This window comes from Colossoma macropomum, unplaced genomic scaffold (assembly GCF_904425465.1).
Source record: "Colossoma macropomum unplaced genomic scaffold, Colossoma_macropomum, whole genome shotgun sequence".
NCBI classification, from domain to species: domain Eukaryota; kingdom Metazoa; phylum Chordata; class Actinopteri; order Characiformes; family Serrasalmidae; genus Colossoma; species Colossoma macropomum.
The window spans coordinates 9,039,050-9,065,576 of record NW_023494793.1 but is presented as its reverse complement, the minus strand read 5'-3'; the positions used below and the strand labels follow the sequence as shown (position 1 = coordinate 9,065,576).

Here is a 26,527-nt window from a genome sequence, read left to right as displayed (position 1 = left end):
TAAGTGGAGTTAGTGGCCACGTCGAGGCTCGCCTTTATCTCCTAACGAGATTACAAACTTCACTGTGCAGCAAGAAGAGTCAGAAGAAAGTACGGAGGGCCACACGGTAAGAGAACATTCTATTTCCCAGGCTCGGGTTTATGTTGTGGTCTGGCTGTTCATGCATACTTGCATTCTGCCCTCAGTTGTTTTTTAATGAGCATCTAAACTAAGAGTTTGGTCAGTGAAATCTGGTACCGTTCAGTCAGTTTCAGTTGTGGTCTCGGTGGGTTTCCTGTAGTGACTCTGGCTGGAGGATTTGGGAAAAGAATGTCAGAAGAATCTCACGTTAAATACAGCAGGCCTGTTTTACCCTGTAGGTTCTAAATCAGAGCTTCTCAGCTTCAAGTGAAGGCTTAATCTGCTTTAGGAAAACAAGCTAGAGGTTCTTTTAATAGAGCGATGTATGGAGAATGTTTTCCCACAAATTTATGGCTGCAGGAAGAATAGATGGCCTTCCTGCTGGAGGAAGAATGCATGTTTTTTTTTGCATTGTGGGTTGCTTTGTGCCTCACCTCACACAGACTATATGTATACTTATAAGAATGTTCTTCATTTCTCTGCTGACCAGAAAATGAGTTCACAGGTGAGCACGCTTTCTAAACTGGCCTTTGGAATTCATTTTATGATAGTTTATAGATTGTTAGTATTACCATCAGATGATCTCATCCCTTTCTGCACAAACATTTTGATTTAGTTTTTATCTTTTTAAATAACTATTAATTTAATATAACACCTTATTTCTTTGTCCTACCATTCACTTCATTGCTCTTGTCAGGCATGTGAAGACCACAATGCTAGCAGCAGAGGGCTGGACAGTGAGGATGACTCTGAAGAAGGTGAATGCTCTTAATGATCCTAACAGAGCTTCCTTGGGGGGAGAAAGTGCTAGAGGGTTGAGCTCAGTGTCCTTTTATAGTCAACATGAATTCCTCCTATTCATATTTGTAGATAGGAATGGTATTTTCCACCATTCTCAGAAACAAACTTCACTTCACATTACAGGATCCAGACAAGAAGGTTCGCTGGCCTGGAATGAGCTGTCCATTATGGAGCGACTGGGCCCCAACAGGTGAGACCATCTGTTACTTATGGGTTCTAGTTAAGTACGCTTGGTCATTTCATTTGAGTTGCATACGCTTAAAAAAAGATGGTATTTCAGGGGTTCTTTAGCAAAGACAGTGGTTCCATGTATAACCATGAACACTCAAAGAACCGTTTTCATGCTTAAAGGGTTGTTTGCATGATAAAATTGTTCTTCAGATTGATGGACGGTTCTGTGTAGAACCTTCTTTGAAAATGGTTCTATGTAGCATCAAAAAGGGTTCTGCTATTTTCACGATGTCAAGCTTGTAACAATAGAAGAACCCTTTTTGGTGCTATATAGAACGGTTCTTCAGATCGATGGAGAATGTGTTGTATATGGTTCAATATAGCACCAAAAAGGGCTCTTCTATTCTACACGGTCTCCATCAATCTGAAGAACAATTTCACCATGCAAAGAACCATTTAAATGGTTCTTTGAGTGTTCATGGTTCTACATAGAACCATTGTCCTTTACCAGAAACCCCTGAAGAACCATTTCTTTTAAGTCTGTAGCATGGTGGCATGGCTGGTTATTTTCAAAATATCAGATGTTGAACCTACAAAATGAAACCTGCTATTTATTTTTTCCTTCTAGTGTTGACATGACGGAAGAAGACTTGGAGGTGGGACTCTTACTATGCAGTCTTTATACTATCACAGTTAACAGACTTACAATAAGCTCGATCTTCGACAATGAGGTGAACGTCTTGCAAGGACATTGTTGTCTCTCTTTTGGTACACTTAAAGGCCATTATTCCACATTTATCCTATAATTGTGTTGTTTTTTTTAGCCTAAGGTCCAATTTATTTAATTTAATATTTAATTTTTACTGTTGTTGTATGCTTTTATGATCCAAAGACAGTCATAATTCATCTTTACATTATCATTTTCCAATCTTTTGTTAACCCTTAGAATTAAAGAGTCACTGTGCCTTTAAGACTGGAATATGTAAATGATCTCAGGTCTGATTGGCTACCTTGTGTTGTGGCTCATTCAAAAAGCAGTCCGGACTGAGGCACTCCTTGTAATGTCAGTGTGAATGGACGGGCCTAAACTGCTGTAGACAGAATAGATAGATATATGTAAATGTGTTAGTTTTCATGACATCACAGAGACAGTGAATTCAGAATAGCCTATTTTTGCAGTTTAGAAAAAAACTGTAAACATTTTGAAACTGTAACAGTATTTACATACAACATCAAACCTTTTTATTATTTATTTATAAAAATAAAAGCAAAGCCTGTTTTCAATGATATTGGCCCTTGGTAGATTAATTTCATTGATTTTTTTTTAAAGTATTTGAGTGGTTTGATGTGACATGGGGTATTGTAGAGGAACGTATCAACTAGGATATCTTTACAGTGGTAGTGATAGGAACCAAAGGTCTATAATGCCATTTTAAATACTATCCAAAACCAGCAGTGAACCTGCACAGCTTTTATATGGATGTTTTCATATATATTACTGATCGTCTTTGGCTAAAACGTTTTGCAGAATTATCATAATACGATGTCTTGGGCATCAGTCAGCATAAATAACTATTTTATGTAATAGCTTACTGTGAGGTAGCTTGCAATGGCATTTAATATTTCAGACGTCTGGTTCCGACCGCCACCCCTGTGAATAATTCTGACTTTGTAAGTTTCTGTAAAATGACGCATTTCAAATCAAACCACTCTAAGTAACTTGTTTACATCAAAACCTTTTAACTATGATGTAGTCATTTTAAAAAGTTAGTGGAATTCCCCTTTTAGTGACTTTCAGATTATGTAGTAATTATTATCAAAACAATAAGTAAGTAGTAAGTGTTTGACAAAGATATCATTTTGACAAAGATATTATATCACTTTTGTGACACTCTCACAGAATGCCTTTTCCCAGCTGGCCTTGGCCTTCCGCTGTGATCAGTACACGCTGGACCAGAGACTGCAGGCAGAGGAACATGCTCGCAACAATGCTGAGGAGAACCTGATGCTGGAAGTAGAGCGAGGGACAAGACCTGCTGGAGGTAATACAATTTCACTTATGCAGTAGATGTAAAGGAATTCCCTCTCACTCATTCACTCATCCTCTAACCTGGTTATCCTCCTGGGACGTGGGGTTGCTGGAGCCTATCCCAGTGCTCATTGGGCGGAAGGCAGAAAACACCCTGGACGGGTCACCAGTCCATCAGAGGGCTGTAAAGGAATTGTTCAGAAAAAAGAATCTCAAATGTGCCCCAGATGTAGTCAGTCTGCCAAGACATGAAGTTTCTTTCTTTTCTTTTACATTGACGCTACAAGGCCAATGTAGCTGACATGTAAAGGAAGTTTACACCCACCACAGAGCATCATGCAAACTGCATGCCATCATCACATACTAGAAGACTTGATTTTCATACTTTCATGCATTTTCACTGATAACTTTGACATACTGTTAACATACCTTTAAGTTTAAAATGGGCACAATTCAGGCCTAAGAATGACTGCTGCTACTATTCCTAGTTATGCAAACTGAAGAAGCAGATTTCAGACACCAAACATTAATTGGCTGATCTACTACATTTGGAGTAATTATAAAATTGTAATAATGTGATGTTTCACTGAACAGTTGCTTTAAACAAGGGTGACCATACCTGCTCTTTTTCCAGGACATGTTCTCTTTTTGGGACCTAAAAAATGCATCCCGCTGGGATTTCTAAATCACCAAAAAATCATTGTGAACATTTTTGCGTTGCTTTGACTTTTCTCTTTAGGTCCTGCCTTCTTGCACGCCACTATTGGTCAGTCATGTATATGCCCTTCACGCAAACATTGGTCAAACTCCATCTCAGTCATTACCCTCAGCACCACAGCAACAGCCAAGACACAGAGCAGCAGCTTGCTTGTTGGTAGTAATACATGGCGCCTGAACAGCTTAAAAAATGTGCAAACACAAACGTAAATGCACAGATGAATAAAAAATCCCTGTGTTTTTGTCTCGCTCAGGATCTGTGGGAAGAAGAATGCATGACCTGCAAAGCTGGCACATATGAGTCAGTGTAAAATAAAGGTGCTGGCAATCTAAAAGCATCTAAGAGCACATCAGAGGGACTGAAAAATGTGTAGTGCAGGGGTACGCAGCTCCAGTCCTGGAGGGCTGGCATCCAGCATTATTTGGTCATTTACCTGCGTAAACACACTGGATTCAACTCATCTGTTATTTGCAAGGTTTAGTGGGTGTGTTTGAGTAGGGAAACTATCAAACTGTGCTGGATATCGGCCCTCCAGGACCAGAGTTGTGCACCCCTGGACTAGTGAAATAGGGTTTTTTTTTATGGCAGGAGAACAGTGTTACGTAAAAGGTGTTAAAAGCTAAACTTTTTTTTTCTTATTTGTTTGTTTTTTATTTTATTTTGAGGGCCAAAAGTTGAATGGAAAGGATTACGATTATCTGGCCACAATGTCTGTGAAGGCATTTGTTATGCATGTTTGTGGACACATTTGTGAACTATTTAACCCCGCCCCCCACATACACCTTGCTACGGTGCCACTAATTACTTGAAATCCCCCCCTTGCCCCCTTGCCCCATGTCACCATCCTGCCTCCAGTGTCCTCTTTTTTGAAAACCAAAATGTGGTCACCCTATTTAAACTGTCTTTGATGCATAATATGAATGATTTCCAAGTCTGATAAAAGTCTGCTCAAACCGATTTGGTGTGTGTTTCTGTGTTCGCAGGCTCTGAAGGGAATGTGTTTGGATGTAAAGCGGGCAAAAGTGATACAGAGTTTAGAACTGTGTCTGAACATTATTAGAGGCACCATTGAGCGAATTGCGAACACAGCTGAAGTGCTTGGGGCCGTCCACCAGGTAAGCGTAGTGTCTGCTGACACCATGTGAATGACTTTTCTTTGTGATGATGTGCAGAAATGGGACAGATATACTGTAGATACAGTATTATGGAGTGTTGGTTTTCAGAAGTTAAAATATACTTTGTTCAGTTCTAACCCGTTTTCATGGCATTAGATTGTGTACTTGCAATTGCATTTCCCATGTGAGCGCGCATCATTTCAGACAAAATGCAAATACTATTGCAAAACATGTATTGCAGTACATGGCCTGAAATTTATTACGGAAAGCAAAATCTTTTTAGCTTTCCATTTTCATCCCCCTTTGGTAATTGCATTTCTTTATCATCGTGCTCCAGTTAAAATTACAATGTATTTGTATCCCTGTTTGCAATTAGATTTTCACTGTCAGCAACTATCACTGGCACTCCTGTCAGTCAGATGCTGTGGGTGGGACATTGGGAGGGACTTTTTGGTGTGGGCATGTTTTTCAGTAGTATGGAGCAGAAATGCAAAGGGAACTGCAATGGCAAATACACAATTTAATTAGTTTTTTCAAATTTGCATATGTTTTCCCGGTAGCCATAAAATGCAGTTTCTGCCTGTTCTGGAGGTCCCACAACTGAACTCTGCTTGCCTTTTCTTCAGTATTTTTGATTGAACATATTTTAATGGGAATGTGTATGCTTTACGAAACTGGTTTTCATCTTCACAGGTTAGCAAACAAGTCATTTATAGAAGCATAATTATTGTGTTGTTGAGTCATAGCACAAGGCCCAAATGCCTGGTTTTGGGTCACCAGTTTTAATGAAATGATACTTGTAATATTGATGCCAGGAATTCCGCTTGTTTGGTGACCCAGTGAGACTGAATTATATTATTGAGTCTAATTCAGAGGTACCTCCACTGTGTTTTTGTTTTTCTCTAATTGACCAAATCTTGATTCCTTAGCGTTCTTTAGCATATTTGACCTCAGAAGTGCATGGAAATGCGTCTTCTGTGAGCAGGAGGCCAAAGTAAGCCGTGCAGTGGAGCTGATGGTTGCTCATGTGGAGAATCTGAGGCGTCGCCATGAAAGAGACAGTGTGGAGTTGGAGGAGATTAAGAAACAGATGCAGAAGAGCAGTAGAGCCCGACAAGCCTCTGAAATTTGGGGCAAGTTTACTCACATTGCTTTATTTCTGTCTCCCTCATTTCCTACATTCATAAGCTACTTCCTGTTTTACAGCCCCTGTGTCATAGTCATTGTCCTCCATCACTGAAAGCGCTGCATAGCTGTACTTAACGTACACTCTGTCTGCTGTGTCTGTACTGTGCTGTCCGTTACCACCAACAGTAATGTGCAGTCATGAAGAACCTGTAAAAACGTATTACCGCAAACTCTTCCCTCTGAAAAACACAGATTTACAGCCTAATTTACAGTCCTTTTCAAAAGTTTGAGCACCCCTGGTCAAAGGACGTTTTGTTGATTTTCTAAGTAAAAGTAAGTTAACACGTCTTCTACAGAGAACACACTCTGGCACATTTTAATACACAATTGCTGTTTATTTCCTGAATTTTACATATTAGAGGAAAAAAAAGCCTGCACAGAAGTTATGGCACATTTTTTCCTTAACATGTTAAACTCCAGAAAATAAATAGAAACTGTGCTCTAAAAGTTGAAAAAATACCATATTTTAGTTGGTTTGCTGTAGAGCATGTGTTAGCTTATTTTCACTTTAAAAAAGCAACAAAACCTGTAATTTGACAGAGGGTGTTCATACTTCAGGTTTGAGTAAAGATTGATAAATATTGGAGTATTCCTTCAAAGAGCTCATATGCTACAATATTCTTATACTTAATTTTTTAAACAGTCTGTTTTTGTCACTGTGCCTTTAAGGCTGGTATATGCAAATACCCTTTGTTCTGATTGGCTGCCCTGTATTGTTCCTGTTTCAAAAAACATTCCTGGCTGAAACACTCCTTATAACTTCAGGTGAAGAGGCAGAGCTAAACTGTTGTAGACTGGGTGATTGTATGAATGGGTGATTATATGTCAAATAGGTTGGTTTTTGTGACATCACAGGGCTATTTTTGCAGCTTAGCTTCAGAGTCGCAGAGACTGGAGAGTGAACATTACATTTTAAAACTGTAATGGTATTTATATCTACATCAAGCAAGTAAGCAAAGTTTATTTATATAGCGCTTTTTCAACAGGCGTTGTCACAAAGCAGCTTTACAGAAAAAGAAAGGAAAATCAGCATTACAGAAAAAGAAAAATATCCGGGTCCAAGCCCCTCTGAGCAAGCCAGTGGCGCCAGTGGCAAGGAAAAACTCCCTAAGACCAGGAGGAAGAAACCTTGAGAGGAACCAAGACTCAGAAGGGGAACCTATCCTCCTCTGGTCGACACCGGATAGCAAACATTGTTAGTATAAAGTATTATAGTACAAAGCGGGGAAAACAGGTGGAGCAATGGTTAGTTTTAGATTATGCAGCAGCAGCAGCATCATCACTTCATGAGAGTGAGGATTACACAGCGTTGTACAGCATGAAGTTCGATCGTGGTCAAGCCGGTCCAGAAGGCTGGCAAGCAGTGGGCACCCGATCAAGGCAGAAGAGGCAACAGCATCAGACGCACAGGATGGGCAGCTGTTCAACTTGGCAAAGAAAGGAAAACACACAGAGAGTTAGTTCTGTAAAGAGTGACTAATCACCGATCATCATCCTCTTTGATTTCAGAAAAGGGAGACAGATTTGGTTTTCATGATACGGTCATTTTCCTCATTCCTTCCTCACCATAAAGCTGCCACATTACTCCCTGTTTTTCTTCTCCTTGCGTTTACAGTTGGACTGCTCATCCCATAAATACACTGTTACCCATAGCCTACTGTGCTTTGTCTACTGAGACCACTACACCACTTTACAAGCCCTTTCCCACAGCCTTGTTATCATGACTTCCTCTTAGCCAAGTCTGCCTTAATATGCTTCCCTCCTTGCTTTGCTTAAATGTTCAGTCATTGCTTTTACACTGATTTCTATACCACCATATAATCTGTCTTGCAGAAGAAGTAGAGTCTGGGCAGAAGCCTGAGAAAGACTCCCATCAGGTAAAAGTCATTTGCCATTTACTATTTGATTTATCTTTTTGGTCAAATGGGTGTTTTACCTCTTACAGTTTTCTTCTTTGTTAAAAATAAGAGAAGTTTTTCCTCGGTTGCAGCATGCTTTGCGGCGCAGAATCAGTGCAGCTATCATCTTAAAGGGGGACCAGGTCAGATCATTACGGGTCACCTTATGAGTTTTTCCTTACATCAAAGTTATACACCAAAAGCAGTTGAATTTATTATTTTTTGTTTGCCATTTATTTTAAAGAAGACGCAAAGAGGAGCAGAATCAAACCCCTCATCTTCTGAAGAGGTTGCTGGCACAAAGACATCACAGATCCAGATTACTGACTTGACAGGATCCAGTGAAGCCAACCCAAATCAAAAGAATGATCAGCTTGAAGATGGAAGGTAATGTAATTTATCATAAAGGTACTGGATTTCTTCTAATCAGACTGAACCCTATGGTCCATACTGTACAGTGATGGGTGGCAGCATATTTGTGCACATTTATCATACAGATTTAACTTTTTCACATTGGAGTATCCCAAAAAAAAAAAAGCCTAAATGTTAATACGGAAGAAAACCCATGGGTCATTCCAGTCAGTGCACTTAGTGCCTGTCCGTTCACATGATTATTTCCTTTGTGTGTGTGTGTGTGTGCGTGGGTGTGTGTGTGCGTGGGTGTGTGTGTGCGTGGGTGTGTGTGTGCGTGGTGTGTGTGTGTGTGTGTGTGTGTGTGTGAACAACTCTCTTTATTTAAAATGCAGATGACAATGGAATGAGGATGTATAGACAGTAAATAATGCAGTGTGGTAAGGGTATAGAAACACAATGCTATACAAGATGATGTTGTTAATAATAATAATAATAATAATAATAAACAGTAATTATTTCTATTGACTTCAAATTTCAAAGCTGTGCTAAACTTAGTTTTTTAGTTATGAATTGTTAAAGCTTGCCCAATTAGGCTCTAAATTTAGGGTCGTGTTAAGTAGATATTACTGTTATTTTTCAGCAAAAAGCTTAATGAAAAATAGGATTAGACCCTTTTAAGGACAATAAAATGGACGTTTAGTTATGAAGCCATTTTAAAATCATGGTGAAGCTTCAAATACTAGATATGATCATTCATATATTTACTAGAAATGTAGGAATACTGCATAAAAATAAAGATTTAGTTTCATGATGAGTTATTCCACACCTGAACTAAATAAGTGCATCCTCCAATAAATGAACCTCTACTGGACATTTACTACGCAACATCATTCGACAGCTCAACATGCTTGGAGGAGAATACTAGCTGCCAATTCTGTTATGGCAATTAACAGACACTTGTGTTGGGAGCATTACGCTGAATGATGCGGGGAGAGGGAGGGCCATCCTACTCATCCAGAGAGAGCGAGGACAGTTATGCTCTCTCAGACTCCTGGCTGTGGATGTCTGTGGCATCGCTGGGGACTGAAAGCTGCTGAGGTCATAGAAACCAACTGATAATGTTCGTAATGAACAGCAAACTTTTTTGTGCTGTTGTTTCCAGTAGACGATTGGAATGTGCAGAAGGTGGATCTTCAGCCGTGTGTAACGTCTGCACTCATCTCTCCTCTCCTCAGTATTCCTCACCTGAACACCAGCAGGAGTACGACAAGTATGACATTTGCATTTATTAGCCAGATATTAATCTATACACCTTTTCCACAATCGTCCTGTTTTTTGGAGATAATAAATATTATAAGGACGGAGAGCTACACATGCCTTCTTTTGAAATTTAAATTTTGTTACTTGGATAGGTTGCTCATACTTTGGGTTGCACTATCTTTGTGTAAAGCAAGCTGTTTCCAAATTTTTGACAGACTGTACAGTGTCTCTGATTGTCCTCCATTGTGCACAGTGCTTTACTGAAATTGCAAAAGTGTCCAAATTCTCCGTAGGCCACCCTCCACATTACCTCGGCACAGGCTGAAGAGTAAATCAGCTCTGGAGATGAACTCTTCATGGCTCAGAGGACCACAGCACAGTGTCAGTGTGTGCAACACATTCACAACTGGTCTGTACGTTACTGTTAACACTCTTCCCTTTCCTTAGGGGTGTAAAACTGCATTGATGCACTGTCATACATTGATCCAAAGGTGATGATTCAACAGCATCGATTTTGGAACGTCCAAAACACAACCAGCATTACAAAATCTTACATAGTGTAGCTTTAAATGTAATGTTGCTGGTTTGGCAGATTTAGGCCAGAAACATACTAAATGCAAGTACACAAACGCAAATGACAATGCTGGCCAACGCGTTGCACGGTCCATCTGTACAAACCCTCTGTGTGTGCTACTGTGGCGGTTAAAACACTCAGTACTCAAGGGGAGATAGAGAACAAATAAGAATAGGAGCTGCTGTCATTCCAACATCTATATCGACTAAGCTTGTAAACAGTAAAGGAGTGAGAGTTGATTTCTCTGTTCTATATATATTGACTGCTGTGACATTTTAACAGGAGAAAGCATGCTGGCGGTATGAGATAGCATGGCCAGGCTTGGCTGTCGCTATAGCGGCCCTTGCTGTAATGCTAAGAATGCAGCTTGTGCTTGTGTAGCCTTATGAATTATATCATGACACATTTTAGAACACAACGACTTGCAAAACCGTGACTGTGTATCTCAACGTGTCTATGTTCATGTACTTGCGTGAAGTATGTTACTGGCTTTAGGCTACAGTTTGAGTAGCTGATGTTGGAATATAACAGTGCTAAAATAGTAGACTTACTAATTGTTAGCTTGTTGCAAGTATGTAGCAACGAAAAGGTAATGATTTTTCTCACAGAAAAAGCACTGCTAGATCAAAAGTTTCTAATATTGTCATGATGCCGGTTGCAGAATGACACACAACTTTAGAGCTGTATTCATATATTTGTTCTTATTTCTGTGTGTTTCTATCTGCAGGCAGCGCCCCCTGATGCACTGGATGTGTCACTGCCGCTGGATAATAACTGTCATTTACCTCATAGTGCTGTGTTCCATCATCATACTAGCCATCCTATTCTGGTTTCTACGAGCTCCTGTGTTGTGGTTGTGAATCAAAACGCATGGTAAATGTATGGGACAGTCTTTGTTTTCAGCCAGTGATCTGGTGTTTTAGGCATTAACCATTTTTTTAACCAACTTTTGTGTGTGTGTGTGTGTGTGTGTGTGTGTGTGTGTGTGTGTGTGTGTGTGTGTATGTGCTGGAAAATGAAAATAGCATCTTTGTGGCCATTTATATTATTTTATTATAAATAACATAAAATACATATTAAGTGGTTAGTACACAAATATAACAAAGTGATGACTTGCTGCTGAAAAAAGAAATAGCTGCGCTCGTATTAAGACTAACAGGCAGTCTATAAAACAGGCATAATACAAAAACAGCACAGCAGCATCTAGTAAAAACATCTCAAAGTGTTAGAAAAAGACTGAGATTAATTTAAAAATAATAATTAAAAACATAAATATTACATAAAGTCATAATGTATTACATTAAATAATTGGGGCTCTAAAACACTAGGAAATCCTTCATTACGCAAAACTGTGTACCAGACACAAATATATACTTAACAATGTCATTTTCAGGGGATTCATTTTGAAATAGAAATTGTAGTCAAGGACAAAAAATGTACTACATTAGTAAAGTAGTATTAATATTAATAATATGATGGCATGATGCCTTACAAGTAAGTCTCAGACTCAAATTTCAATCAGTCTTGAGTGATGAAAGGGTCTGCAGGAGGTGAAAAGATGTGCCATATCAAGTTGGCTCAGCTTCACCTTTTGGTCAGAAGTCTTGGTCAGAATTAGCACTTTGCCAGCAGGCAGTATCAGAGTCCATTGGCTCAATAAATAGATGAAAGAAACAAAGTATATTAAAGAATGTCTTGTGTACTTAACAAAGTTTCTGAAGGAGTTTGTGCTGTGCATAGCTTATTCCAGCTGACTGTGGTTAGACCTGGCTTACAATCTCACAGTCCTCCTCCTCATACCACTGCAGAGGAGTCCCATCAGCAGCCCTCTGGAGGATCACTTTCTGAGGAACCTGGAATGAACAACAGCATTATCAGCTTTTGACTGCTGTTTTGCTTTGTGTTATGTTTTTATCGTGGCTATGAAGTGTTATTGTCATTGAATAATATTTCATAGTTTATAATTCATACCTCTCATGTCTCAGAATTGTTTTATCTATGTGATGTATCAGCTTACCATATTTCAAGTGCAAAATACAGTGACCTGGTGGCCATGCTTTCTAATAAAACTCAACAGATATATTGAAATGTAATGTGCAAAAGGCTGAGACATCCCTTCATTTATTTAATATCCAGTCAAAATGGCCATTAAGTACAGCTTATTTATTTTGGAGATATAGTTTCCAAAAGAAGAAAATGTGAAAGAGAAAATGAGACTCATAACAACCTGTAAGGCCTGGTAGGCCACCAAAAGTGACTCTAGATTCAGATCTTGAAATATCTATAAAAATCCGCCTGTAAGAAGATGACTCAGTGCTATGGGTCTGAAAGGACGTGTATCTATGAAGAAGCCATTACTGAGCAAAAAAGGAATGTTTGCAAAACAAACAAAGAAGCTACAACAATGAACTAGCCATCCCAGAGTCCAGACCTCAACATTACTGAATGTGTTTGGGGTTACTTGGTTTGTGAGAAGCACAAAATGAAACCAACTTCTAAGACTGAACTTTGGAGAAAGACAGTTTTAGAAAAACTGAAAGCAAGTCTCCCAAAACGAATGAAAGCCAAAGAATGGACTCACACTTAATGCAGGAAAAAAAACATGATATTTTGTTGTTGAGGCTTCAGTTTAATTTTCTGTGAAATATATTTTTCTGCTTTTTTCCTGATGCTGAAAAAAAAAACATTGTTTACTTTTACTTTTTGACTTGAAAAGAAATGAAGGGTGGTCTCTGGCTTTTGCAAAATCAGCCAGTATTAAAGTTTCTCTGATTTATCGACTGATTTTTGCTTTGAAGTTGTTTGTTTTAGATTGTAATTAACACACACTTGTAGTGTTAGCATGCCGCCCCCACCCTGTTATTTGAGCTTAAGACATTTGCCAATTGAGAGCTGATCTAATTATGTTTGACAACTGATACCAGTCAGTAACTAAAACTACTGGATTCTTTTTGACCATATAAAATGACGTTGGCCAATATTTTTTGTTGCTTAAGATCAGTTAGTAGCAAACGACAGTCTAACGTGTGTTTACCTGTCTATGCGCCTGGATCTGGTGGTACGGTGGCGGCTCTTGATTGGGCGAGCGTTTCACACGCATCGACCCGTGACGTTCCAGCGGCTGAGGCTTCATCTCTCCAGCGATGTTCTTCTGATGCCAGGACTTGAGGTCGTTTGCCACCACATCTCGAGGAAGCAGCCTGCTAGGGTGGTTGGGATACTCTTTCAATGAAGGGGCTCGGGCCAGCCTCGAGTATGGAGGTGGTGGGGGTTTAAGCATCCGCTTTGGTGAAGTCACCTCTGTTTGCTGTGGTTTACTTGGGTTTGCATGGTCAGCTGGTGAAGTCACCCCCAGGTTCAGCCTGCTCATATCCCCCTCAAGTGGCATTTTGTCCTGGGGGTTTCCCTGTGAAGGGCCTGCTACAGGCCGGGGCAGGTTGTTTTTGGGCAGGTTTGGGGCTGCACGCTGACCCTGTGCTTTGTTCTGAGGGGCGCGGTGGTAGCCATAAGGAGGAGGGCAGGCTTTGGCTGCCTCAGGGGCGGACTCTCGGCTGGACGAGCTGCTGTAGGAGGATATGGAGTGTTCCGAGCTGCTGTCTTCTGAGCTAGACTGATACAGACGCTGGACAGAATAAGCCAGGGCAAAGTTGGTGACACGGCGGCGAGGCAGCTTGGTCCGTACCCGGTTCAGTTCAGAGCTGGGCTTGCTCAGTTCTGGTTTGGGTCTGGGAAGTCTGTTGCAAACATTATAAATGACAACATTAAACATTATACACTCGCTTTCCAATTTATTAGAGACCACATATCTTCTATTTCCTTTGACTGGCCACTTTATGAGCTGCACCCTTATAGGTCCACTACATCAGTTTGTGTTTGCTCACACTGCCCTACCTGAAAGACTGAGAGACATGGCGGCGCAGTGGCAGCTCAGGGGTGGAAGGAGCACTGTTGGGGTGATTGTTGCGCATTGCCAGGCTTTTAAACACAAACTGGGGAGCAGGAGGAATGTCATTAAGTCTCAGGTCAGTTGGGGTTCCGGTTGGACTGCTGCTGACACAATAAGGCGTGATTAGCGATATCACATATTAATGACAAACCAACCAATTTATTGATCTTTCCTTGTGTAAACTGGGAGTGATTTCACCTCCTCAGTAGAGACTAATCTTATTACTATAAGCACTGTGAATTGAGCAGAGCTACTCTATAGAGGCATGCTTCTCTTTAAGGTGTGGTTCAATGAAAAATATAATTTACACTGCTCCTCTCTTACCCCAAATGATGTCATTCACATGTTGGGAGTTTGCATCTTTAGTTTTAAAGTGCTGCTACAAGGCTAATGTAGCTAATGCAGCATAAAAACGGTCAAAATTCAGGCTTTGTGATGGCTGCTGCTTTTAGTAACATACATTTGTCCATTTAATGAATAACTGTAGTCATATAAGCAAGTCTATTTGAAATTAATAACTCAATGAGGTTTGAGGGAGGTGAGTTTGGGCAAAGGAGACAATAGTGTACAGATAAAATTTTTCTTCTGACTTCTTTCTTTAATTTACCAATGTATAAAACATATTGCAGCTTTTCGGTAAAGTTACATCACATCTCTGCATTGATTACCTAGACCTGCTGCTGCTGGCAGAAGGAGGTTTCTTGTGTTTCTGGTAGGGCTGATCTAGACTGGATTCATGCCATGGAGAGTTCTGGATGGGTGTGCGCTCGTACTCCAGGCTGGAGCTGGAGCCTGCCTGCTTTGGGTCATGACTAGGGGAAAGGGTGAGGGTCACTGAGTGCTGGAAACTGCCCTCAGAGTCCAGAACTGTTGGGGAGAGTAGACTTGGCTCTAAATCTGTAGAAATAGAAAGGGTTAGTGAGATTTAATGTGACCTTTTGGCCATAGATGATACAGCTGCATAAAAGGATGTTGCTCTCACCATCATCAAGGGCAGCGGCATCAGACAGCGAGCTGTCATCAGATATGCATAAGTCTGAAAAACAGAACCATAGTACAAAATTATTTCACTTAATACTTATATTAGGTTCATACTAGTATTACCTCAATGAAACCAGGGATTTAGATTCAGTTATTAATCTTAAGAGTTTTTTTTCATTAAGTATGGACTATGAGGCTACTATATGTAGTTATGAGAGTGGGGAAGTGAAGTGTGGGCCCACCTACAGGCACTTATTATTTAAGGTGGTAATACTACTAGTTTAACTACATCTACAAAAATGTTTTTTCTTCGCAATCAGAATATTATTTCTGTTGTAACAAAACCTCATATATCTCCCAAAAAGTAGCTTCAAAGGAGCAGAAGAAAATGTCCTTGTGTAATTTCTACTGGTTGTTTCATCATGAAATGTTCATACAATATAATGGGCAGCTAACATTTTCAAATGGCATACACAAATTGTGTAAGAATTAAAATTAAAAAAGGATTTTAAAGGTTTTAGAGTGACAGAAATGATAGAAATCAGCAGTGGAAAAGCCAGAGCCTAACAGACTTGCCTCTCTGTCTGGAGGATCGGCAGGTCTGTGGTGAAACACAGCCGTGGTTCATGCGGTGCTTCAGCACAGCTTCCTGCAGCTCCTTCACTTTCTTCTCCTCACGCTTACACTGCTGCAGCCGGCTCTTCCTTACCGGCTTGCTGATGTGTTCCTCGAGGGACAGCCTTCGGGCTGCCTCATAAATCTGCCGGTGCAGGGCCAGATCAGCCTCGAGCGCATGCAGCTCTGATTCCTAAAGGAAAGTGGTCAAAGCCAGGAAAATTCTCTTAACGGCTAATAGTAATGTGCTCATACATGTTATTGTTAATTGATAGTTACATTAGCATCATAGCTGACACTGTTTTGTCTAGTTTTGTTACAGATAACAGAATCCAATCCAATGTCAAAAACCACACCCAAAGTCTTTTTCAGATCATTTAACAAAAATCCACGTTTTGAGGCAAATGTGTGATGATTTAGGCATGTGGTCTGCACAACGATAATGGTGGAGTAAAAGTTTCCATTACTTGTTAGCTGAAGGATCTAAAACTTTGGACACTGATGTCTTGACTGACTGACTACATTTAGGGTACGGGAAAAATTGTGTAAATTAGATTTTTTGCCAAGCTATTCTTTTAACCCCTTAAATGTCCAGGGCCCACCGGTGGGCGCAAAGTTTTATTACACACTTCTATGATCTAATAATAGCTCAGCCAGTTTGCATCAAAGCCCCTCTAGTTACTGAATAATAAGGCTCAGTATGAAATAAACCTGAGATTTAAAGAGGTTTTATGGTTCTCTGCATGGTGAAATTGTTCTTTAGATTGATGGAGAATGTGATATGGTTCCATATAGCATTAAAAAAAGGGTTCTTCTATTGTTACAGTGTCAAAAACTCTTTTGGTGCTACATAGACCCATTCTCCATCAATCTGAAGAACCATTTCATCATGCAGAGAACTTTATAAGCATGCAAATACAAATGTTCAGGCTCTATATAGAATCACCATCTTTACTAAAGAACTGTTGAAGAATCATCTTTTTTAACCCCTTAAAATGTCAGTCTAATTTCATACTAAGGCTTATTATTCAGTAAATACAGGGAAAAATCAAACTGGCTGAGCTATTCTTAGGTTACAAAAGTGTGTAGTAAATCTTTGGGCCCACTGGTGGACCCTGGCCATTTAAGGGGTTAACCCTGTCTGACCTCTTGTACACAATACAACACAGTAGTTAGGCTGTGTGCATGTCCACGTTGGTTTTAGTAAAATGCATCAGCTAGTATAACTGAGTCTTTTCAGTGTTATTTTTTGGTATATAAAGGTAACTAAAATGTGTAATATATTCATTCGACTGCATTCTTGCTCAAATTGGTAGTTTCTAAAACAAACAAGATAAAAGTCTATAGTTTTTTGTCTTTGTTAAGTCATGTTTTTTATATATCAAAATAAATGCGACAACAGAACTGAGAAATCACACTATTAAAGGATAATTGTAGATTAGAAGGCAGAAATAGCTGCTTTTCTGTGTGCAGCATATAAGAGCTAATGATTACAGAGGCTGTGGTTAGAGAAAAAAATATCAGTCTCACAGTGACTAGATCCTTTACCTCTCCATCTTGGGCGATCAAGCCCTCGTCCAGTTTGAAGGCAGCTCCAATGCGCCGCCTGATCTGTGGCGGCTGCTCGTCAGGCAGCAGAGGGTAGTCAGAGGGCAGCTTTCCAGTCAGTTCCTGTAAAAACAAAGCCGATTAACATATTAACACAGTCATTATCATAAAAAACATGGTTGGTTGAAAGAAAACAATGTTTTAATTTAAATCATCAATCATTTGTTTACAAATCACATTACATTACCAAGAGCAACATATAATTCTTATTCAGTAGTCTCTGGTTCTATCTGTGTTTGGTGATCACTCAACAAGCAGATGTTTTTTCAGCGTCATAGGGACTTCCACAAAGGGGTGGGGGTTTATGGTGGACTGAATCTTTCCCTAAATCTTCTGGGTCCACAGTGAATGAGAAACACCCTGACTAACTTTGTAAAGAAGCATCTGTTTCGGGACTGTCCACTGGTGACTCGTTTTAGCGTCTCCATTGAAGTCCTCTTTGCAAAACAAAAGAACGCCCACCAAATTGATTGGTTTAGCTGATTCAGCGCCCCTCTTGCAGCAACTTAAAGGAGGCTTACAAAGATCAGTCACACTAACACTACAGTATTGCACTGGCCAAGCCATTTTATCCTCACACTGAGTTTATGGTGCGCACTAATTGTGACACATATTCACATATGGTTGCAGATAATGGTAAATGTATTCACAATGGTAGGTTTAAAGTGGAATTCCACTAAATGGTTAAGATATAAATATAGTCAATCAGAGTGGTTTGACGTGGGATGCTTCATTCTAGAGAAGCTTGCCAATCAGAATTGATCACAGTGGTGGTGATAGGAACCGGACGTCTAAGCTCCCTCACAGGAATCTGTTCAAATGAAATGCCCGATGCCTGAAACATTGTTTTATAATATTTTTAGTAAATTTTGGCCTAAAACATATTTTTAAAAATAAAAAAGCCAAAAAAAAGCAGAGAGGTAAATGCAGGACATTATAGAGAAAAACAGCCCCCCCTCCATTTTTTTAATATTTACCACTATTTTACCATTGTCAACATTGCACATAAAAACTAAGAAGATATGTAGTTTATTGGCAGTTTTGAATGGTAAAAAAATGGCTACATCTGTGTTGTAGACATTGCAAGCCCTGGTTCCTATCACTACTACTGTAAAGAAGTCTTTAAGGTTTTCTGCAACTAACCATTCCACATCAACCAGCCTGAATGACTTTGTTTACATCTCAATGATTGATTTATAATCATTTGTCACTGAGAAATCAGTGAAATTACCCTTCATCCCTTTAAAAGGCCAGGAGCACTTGCTGGTGCATCTAAATGTTTATTATTAAGAATAACTCACTTTGCATTTTATATTATAGTAATTATCATGTAATTACTGAATAATAAGCCTTCGGATGCAATACACATGGCATTTAAGGGGTTAAGGACAATAGTACTCACAGCCTCTCTGATGCAGAGTTTCTTCAGCTCCAGAAGACACAACTCCAGCCTGTCCTCTAGAGCCTGGTGCTTAAGCCTCATAGCCCGTGTGTGAGTGCTCAGGTCCTTCACAGGGGATGTAGGGCTGTCTGGACCTGGACAGAAGAAGACAATGCATTCGACTTGTTTATTTAGCCAGATGGTACCAGTAATTTTTAGCAGAAATCATTAATTATGGTCTCTTTGGAATACCCAGTGACTAGATCTTTATCATTGCTTACCGTAGTTGTTTGCATCTACGGTCATATGCAAAAGTTTAGGCACCTCTGGTCAAATGACGTTTTGTACACATCCTCTACAGTGAACACACTTCTGCACATTTTTCCCAGTGTGTTAAACTCAGCAAATAAATATAAACTGTGTGCATATAAATGCCACAAGTGTGCTCTCTGTAGAGGATGCGTTAACTTATTTTCACTTAGAAACTCAACAAAAACATTTAATTTGACCAGGGGGGACAGGCTGGGACTGCAGTAAGAGTCCACTGTGTTATTGGCATGTGGAGAATACTGGTAATGTTTTGCCTATCAAGGTCTCAGTAGAGATGCACTAATATAGGGATTGTGGGCCGATGCCGATATGACCTTTCATGTTTATGTTGATTCATAAACATTTGTGTATGTAGAAGTTGGGATTAGATCCACCTGGAATAGCATTGCAGAGACATATAACACTAATTTCTACAATAAAATGAATAAAATGCAGATATTTTAGCAAAGCAGATGAGCATTACCTAAACATTCTGCTCTTACACAGTACAATAAATACATCATCAAATATTGGTCAGAAATGTTGGTCAAATCTAAACATCTGCACTACTTTGACACATAATATGGTCTTTAATGCCATTACAAAGATAAAACTGATGCATAAATTAATGATAAACAGGCTAAATGTCACATGCTCTGTCTAGAAATAACAATACATCACCAATGGCAACATACTATGCATATTAAGTCTGCACTTTCTGCTCCACTTTGTCAGCCAAATATTCTTTAGTCCTTACCAGAATTTAAAATGATCCCACTGTCTGAGTCGCTGATCTCTTCTTTGCACTCCATATTCATCCTGTGGCCCTCGTTTCAAGTGGAAAAGCTATAGTTCCAGCGTTTCTGTTGACATAAAGCACAATATGAGATCTTTCTTTTGTTTTTATCTCGCACCTCTCCTTCTCAGAGCTGATCAACCACTTGCTATTTGTCAACCAAATCAGTGTCATGTGATATGCAAAGCTCGGCCTGCTGAGGCAAATACTGAAGCCTGGCTCCTCAGCCTCAACCCTTCAACTGAGGCCAAAGAAAGAGCAACTGGTCTCTTTTCAGTCCACTTACACCCCCACCGCCCGACTGCTTTAATGTCTCACAGCACAATAGAAGCATGCCCACTGGCTGACCGTGCACATGTGCGCTTTATTCTCTGTGCAGCGCCATGGTGACCCGGCGTGTGTGTGTGCGCACGCTTATCCGCTGATGGAGTGTGTGAGGGAACGTGTTTGGGAAACTAGATGCTCCAAAAGAAAACAGATGGCCAAGGGGATGCTCCCCCAACCACAGCCTGCACCTGTTCCTCTCTGACCCCTCCCCAGAAAACTTCTTTTCAGTGTCTCCATGCTGCCTCTGAAGTAGAACAATGTGTCAGCTCTGACTCTGCCTCAGGCTATAGCTGCTACTGTTCCTATTACAGCATCTCTTATTTCAAAGAGAACAAAATGCTTTCTATAATAAGCTTAACTTCACCACTTAAAGGGGAATTCCATTGATTTATGCATAATTCGGTCACTGAGATGTAAGCAAAGTCGGATGTAAGTGGAGTGATTTGATGTAAAATGGTGCAATGTAGAATAAACTTCAATTTCTTTAAAGTGGTGGTGATAGGAAGCAGTGGTCACAACACATATATAGCTGTTTTATTTACTATCCAAAGCAACCAGTGAACCATCTCTGATATTTTATATGTAATGTTAATTGTGGTAAAATTGTGCTAAATCTAAAAAAAATATTTTTTTTCTTTTGGGGACTATTTTTGCTTACAACACCCTGCATGTACCTCTCCACCGATGGATTTAAAAATGTCTTTTAGGTTAACTCAAAACTATCATGGAACAATGTCTCAGGCTTTAGGCAGTGTATTCGCAACTATTTTGTTTAATAGCTTTCTGTTAAGCAGCTTTTAGATGGCATCTGGCTCCCATCACCACCACTCTCAACTGTTCTGACTCTGAATGATTATAATTAAATCTTAATTTAATTATGGAGAAATTTTGAAAACATACATCTGAAGGCTTATTATTCAAAATGGAAAAGAATGCAAAATAACAGTTATTAGGTTTTAAGACACAAATGGAAGTCTAAGGGGTTTTAGAAGGAAGAGGAACACTGTTGACCTACTTCTGTAATGGGTTGTATACCTGTTCCTGTAAGGGAAGAGTTTGCTTGAGTGATATGACCCACTTTGACCCTCTTGGAACATGAAACAGCAATAGGAGTGGACAGTATCATGATATGTAATCATTATCATGATATACTACGTCACAATATTCTTTTCTGAGTACATTATGTGTGTTTCGTCATTACTTTTAGAACAGTATCATCATCCAGAGAAAAGTAATTGCATAAACTGTATAGTAACAAGTAGCTGACTGGACTCCTACTATGACACTATCTTGTTTCTTTCTTTATTTGTTTGTGTTTGTTTTCTGCTTAAAAAAAAAGTTTATTTTTGCAAATCTTCACACGTAGTAAATTTTATTTTTCTACCATATGAGCACAGCTCAAATCCTTTTCATTGTGTGGAAACTACACGATGAATGAAACATAAAAAATAATTTAAAATAAAAATCTATTTATATTAACTTGGCTTAAACGTTTTTTTGCCTTCTCCTGAAAAGTTACTACTTTGAAAGTAAAATAATAGTAAAATACTTTACTACTATTTTTTTTAATACATGGAAATACTGCCAAATAAAAACTCTGTTTTATCTTTTTTATATTTTATCTGTTCCAAGTAGTTTGCAAACCTAAGAAAACCTTAATATCATGACACATTCAATGAATCACAAAAATGTTTTCATATTAAAATAATGTTATATTTTTGCCATAGTGCCCCCTTACCCAGAAATTTAACCCCTTAAATTCTAAGGGATCAGTCAACTTTAGTTTCCCACTCTCATAACTACATAGTAGTTACATAGTAGTTACAGAATAACAAGTCTAAAGATGACTAACTGAATAAAGGCCTAGAGTTTGAGGGGTCAGCATATATGCAAGTTGAGCCTTGTTTGTCTAAACTGTTTTAGATACTGTTTCAGTATCTAACTCACGCTCTCACATGTCTGACCTAACTCTCACAGAAACATTCAGACAGATAACAAAGGATCTTTTCATATCCAGAAGATGATTCTACTCCGTCTCATGACAGGTCAGCATCGGCTATGAAAAATGTGCTAGGCCACACAGAAACAAGTTCAAAACGGTGTTCATTTCCTGGATAAAAATGAGGAGGGGGAGATAGTAACATCCCCCTGAGACCAGATATTCGGCTCAGGGTTTATTTTGTCTATGGATCATTATCATAGCCTCTTCCTGGACGGCGTCGAGGTCTGTTAATATGAGCACGTTTGACAGGATGCTGTTGTAGATTCCCTGACGACTTTCTACTCATTCAGGCCTGTAACTCGTGGAGACAGATGCAGGCTTTGCAAAGAAATCGACTCGACATAGACCAGCCTGCCCTTTTATGCACTCTGAGTCCGAAAGCACCCCAACAAAAGCCCTGTATCAACACAGCAATGTGGCCAATTTGCTGAGAGGACACTATCTGCTGATAGCATATGCCTCAGCCTCCTGAGAATGCAGAGTATACAATTCTCTCTCTCTTTTCCTCTCTCTGTGTGTGAGAGCTTGTTTTTGTACATTTTCGGGACATGTCCTGAATTTGTAGGCAAAACAAGAAAAAAAAGGGTTAACCTAACAAAATGGTCCTGAGTTCGTAAAGTGATTTTCTACAAAAGCTACATTTTTTTAATCTGAATGAGGAAAAAACATTTCTTTTCAATTACTGAGATTACGGTTGAGGTTAGAGTTACAGATTATTACATATTAGTGAGGAGTTTATAAGCTACTGTGGATAAGAGCATCTGCTAAATGCCCTAAATTTCAATGTAAATGTGATTAGCTACACATATATAGTACATAAAGGACAAATAAATGACCTGTATAAAAACAAACGTGCGGGTTTGCAACCACGGCATGAATTAGGTCACTGACACAAAGTATGCTTTATTCAAAGCACTGCAACCTCTGAAAAATGTAGAGATGCTTTAGGAGACAAACCTCGCATTCACACTTCACTCCACCCTCAAAACAAGACTCTGTCTAGACTACAAAGCTAATTGCACCGAACGAGCATACAGGACATAGCTGGACTGACAGTGATCTGCTCATCAGAGGAAAAAAACACTATAGCGCACTGATCCACCCTTCCTCACAGCGCACTGAAGCATGGCAATGAGGCATCACCGGAAAAGGGTGCTTCTGGAGTCAGCAATTATGAAGTGCAGGCAAAGACGTCTTCTCCTCTGGCTTCCCCACCACCCTTTCCAGTGAGCTGTGATCTTTTGGAACTCCTCCAGAGCCGTATTCTTTACCGCCTGCGGCTGAGCTTTGGAATTCCCAAAGCGAGCCAAACCTCGGAAACTCTGAGGGGAGACTTGAACCGAACCCAGAATGGATGTACAGCCTGTAATTAAAGGGGTGCTGAATCGCGTAGATGCTGATGTTATGGGAGAGGCCAAATGACTTTACAGTATGACTTATTTCCGCCTCTGGTGAAAAGCCAGAAATGATCCAAAACCCAAAAAAGAGGAATCCAAAAGGTAGAACAGACAGAGGGAGGGAGAGAGGGAAAGAGGCATTACAATGCTGACAAACGCCAGTCTAGGGATGGGTGACACGGCATATATCACGATACTTCAAGGCATCATCACGATATACAATATGTATCATGATATTTAGTTTTTCTGAGGTTTGAAATATTAGAACAGATCAAAAAGAACCTGCAGTGCCACACTTAAAAATATAACAATATCACATACAATGATCCTTTGCACATAATGCACTGTACCAAATCCTATTAAACAGGACATGCTCTTGTGACATAATGTGATGTGATTTGTTACGATAACAATAAATATGGTCTCAGTAAGAACAATTATTCATTAACTCCCTTCACCTGCTTTTTAGGCCATAATATAGGCTAACTCTGTCCTGCTGTACAGCTGACTATCAGTCACTTAGCTTTTACTTATTGTTAAAAATCTGCCAAACTGTCATTAACATAACTGAATCACTTGTAGGCCTTTGTCTGCTGCACTCAACTTTAACAGTCACTGTGAAAATGCTTAACCAGCTGCACAAATTCAACATGTGCTGCACTGATCACACTCTAAGTGCATAGTGGCTGAGCCTCTCAGTGAAGGCCTGTGCTGATCCACCAATCAAACCAAACTGATGAATCTATTAGTCCCATACAAACAGCCAAGCTGTGCCATTCCACATCCATTTAGGACTGGCTAGCACCAATGGACAGGCACCAGTCCATTTAATAGTTACAGCACCATCTACCATTGCATTGTCTCATAATCCTACATTGTAATAATACGTACATAATGCATGCATGATTCTAAAGTTTACTGGTATCGATCTTCAGTTAACCCTTCAGACAGTCTAAAATGTGACTGTTATGGAAAGATACTGATGCTGAACATCAAGCGTGGCCTGCGTCCACACCCACTCGGTACCTCAAAGCCCACCCTAGCCGTACCTCTTAGAGCGCTATTGACTCGACGATCTGTCTGAAAGTGAGCTAGACTGCTGTCCTTTTTAGTCCACACCCTCAGACTGGTACATGTCAGGTTATTCCAGCGCGCTCTCCCACCGCTGAACACTGCTGGATGTGAGTGAGGGGTGTCCTCACACCGAACAGCTGCCTTTGGGTCGTACCATTCCACTGCTACAAGGGGAGGGGGGGCGTGTCGCGTTTGCTAATGCAACATAAATGAAAGCGCCAACATTTCAGAAAACGAGGCCGCTGTTAGTGAGTGAAAATGACTCTGAGGCAGCTGCTATTAATGACAGTAAAAACGTGACTTGGTTTCGTCTATTTCTTAATTAGTCCAGAGTGGAAAAGCTAATAAACTGCCCCCCCCCCTTTTTTTTAATGGTCACATCTCTGAGTCGCAGGCTTTGTGAATGCGGCCACAGATCTGGGTGAGTTTGAATAGAGGCAGCGGGAGAAAGCCGAGACAAAAAGAGTTAAACAAGAGGCGAGTGCCTGAGACAGCTGGTCAGTAGTTCTTTGGCTTGATGAATGGAGTCTACAATAACACAATGAAGTAACTTTATTGTTTTTGCCCTCAGAGCCAGCTCCTTTCAAACGCTGCTGAACGCCAAACCTGCAGCAGTTTATGTCCTCAAACTTCGTTGTTGTTGTTGTTTTCTTGCAGTGCTGCTAACTTTAAGCTTTAGCCCCTTGTTTCTCGCCCATATGCCCTCAACACCTCCTTTGTTTCTTTTCTCCAGGGCGGAGGAGTGGTGGCCGTGTCGTTCGCCCGGCAGATGGTCAGCTTTCTTTGCCCGTGCCGTTCCCTGCATGTAAAGATGAGCTAATTAAACCGGCCTTTATTTCCATGGGAAAGGCAGTAGGGAGTCCGTGGGGATCTGCAGTAATGCAGGGTTTGGAGAAGCCACCTGTGAGTGCAGAGGCAGCGACAGTAACACTGAACACCACCACGAGTTTGTTGGTGAGGAGCCCATGATGGAAAACCATGTCATTTTCCTCACTTTATGAAAAGGAGTTTGATGCAGGTCTACAGGCTGCTTTATAGGTTCACAGCATACCTTTCACTCCTCTGGGCTTGTATGCAAAATAGGCTATAAAAACAGCCCGTTTTGCACTCATTGTTTTTGTGATGTCATGAAAACCAACTCATTTGCATATATCCACGTGTTCAGCCTGGATACGTACAGCCCCGCCCATTTATACTGCAGTTACAAGGCTGCCTGGACTGCCCTTTGAAATGAGGCACAATACAGGACAGTCAATCAGAACATATATCAGGTAATTTACATATTTACATTAGTCTTAAAGGCACAGTAACAAAAACAGCCCATTTACTTCTAAGGGATAACGAGAGATGCAGAAATGAAGAGGTCATATAAAAATGAATTATGTTTATGTTTTTGGTACATAAACCATGCAAATGTAATAAATGGACCTTGAGGAAAAAATAGAAGAAAAACGTGGGATATGGTCCCTTAAACAAGCAGGTAGAGTGTTCTTGTTAGTATCATTTTTAGAAATTATGTGTAAATAGATTTACAGTCTCGCCAAAGGAAAATATTATTGTTTTTTTTCGTACATACGAAATGAACGTCACTTGAATTTGCTATCCCCATTCTGCCACCTCTTTTTTTAAAGAATCAACCAACACAGACAGAGTTTGATGTTAAAACATTTTGTTGTTTTATGTAAAGTAAAAAAAAAAAAATAGAAAAATTGCTACATTATATTTATAGGTACACACGCTGCTAATACATTTTGGAATTAATAAAACTACTGATTTCTGTGAGCAACAGGTCTATTTTTACAATCTAAACAGGTAATATCAAGTGTGTTCTTAGCCTCTATTTCTATATTAGCTCTACACACC

General features: G+C 39.8%; 2 protein-coding genes across 2 annotated transcripts; one reads left to right on the top strand and one right to left on the bottom strand.

The window, feature by feature from the left end:
* The first annotated feature begins 64 nt into the window (after positions 1-64).
* On the top strand, positions 65-4,983 carry LOC118812872 (inositol 1,4,5-triphosphate receptor associated 1). Its single transcript, XM_036577978.1, has 6 exons — positions 65-106; positions 818-878; positions 1,045-1,111; positions 1,721-1,748; positions 2,993-3,134; positions 4,823-4,983. The coding sequence occupies exons 3-6, from the start codon at positions 1,089-1,091 to the stop codon at positions 4,897-4,899; spliced, it is 270 nt and encodes an 89-aa protein (XP_036433871.1). The 5' UTR covers positions 65-106; positions 818-878; positions 1,045-1,088; the 3' UTR covers positions 4,900-4,983.
* A 6,303-nt stretch (positions 4,984-11,286) lies between these two features.
* On the bottom strand, positions 11,287-24,777 carry inavaa (innate immunity activator a). The gene is made up of 10 exons (XM_036578400.1): positions 24,640-24,777; positions 19,826-19,931; positions 18,781-18,914; positions 17,319-17,441; positions 15,732-15,963; positions 15,157-15,210; positions 14,843-15,071; positions 14,120-14,275; positions 13,263-13,962; positions 11,287-12,081 (listed from the first exon to the last, which is right to left on the bottom strand). Exons 2-10 carry the CDS (start codon positions 19,884-19,886, stop codon positions 11,989-11,991), a joined length of 1,782 nt encoding a protein of 593 aa, XP_036434293.1. The 5' UTR covers positions 19,887-19,931; positions 24,640-24,777; the 3' UTR covers positions 11,287-11,988.
* Between the last annotated feature and the right edge of the window lie 1,750 nt (positions 24,778-26,527).

Coding starts and splice junctions, on each gene's coding strand:
- LOC118812872 (XM_036577978.1), top strand. CDS start 1,089: ATGGAGCGACTGGGCCCCAACAG. Junction 1,112..1,720: donor GAGCGACTGGGCCCCAACAG/GTGAGACCATCT, acceptor TTTTCCTTCTAG/TGTTGACATGACGGAAGAAG. Junction 1,749..2,992: donor TGACGGAAGAAGACTTGGAG/GTGGGACTCTTA, acceptor ACACTCTCACAG/AATGCCTTTTCCCAGCTGGC.
- inavaa (XM_036578400.1), bottom strand. CDS start 19,886: ATGAATATGGAGTGCAAAGAAGAGATCAGCGACTCAGACAGTGGGATC. Junction 13,963..14,119: donor CATGTCTCTCAGTCTTTCAG/GTAGGGCAGTGT, acceptor TGTTTGCAACAG/ACTTCCCAGACCCAAACCAG. Junction 12,082..13,262: donor AGATCCAGGCGCATAGACAG/GTAAACACACGT, acceptor TGTTCATTCCAG/GTTCCTCAGAAAGTGATCCT.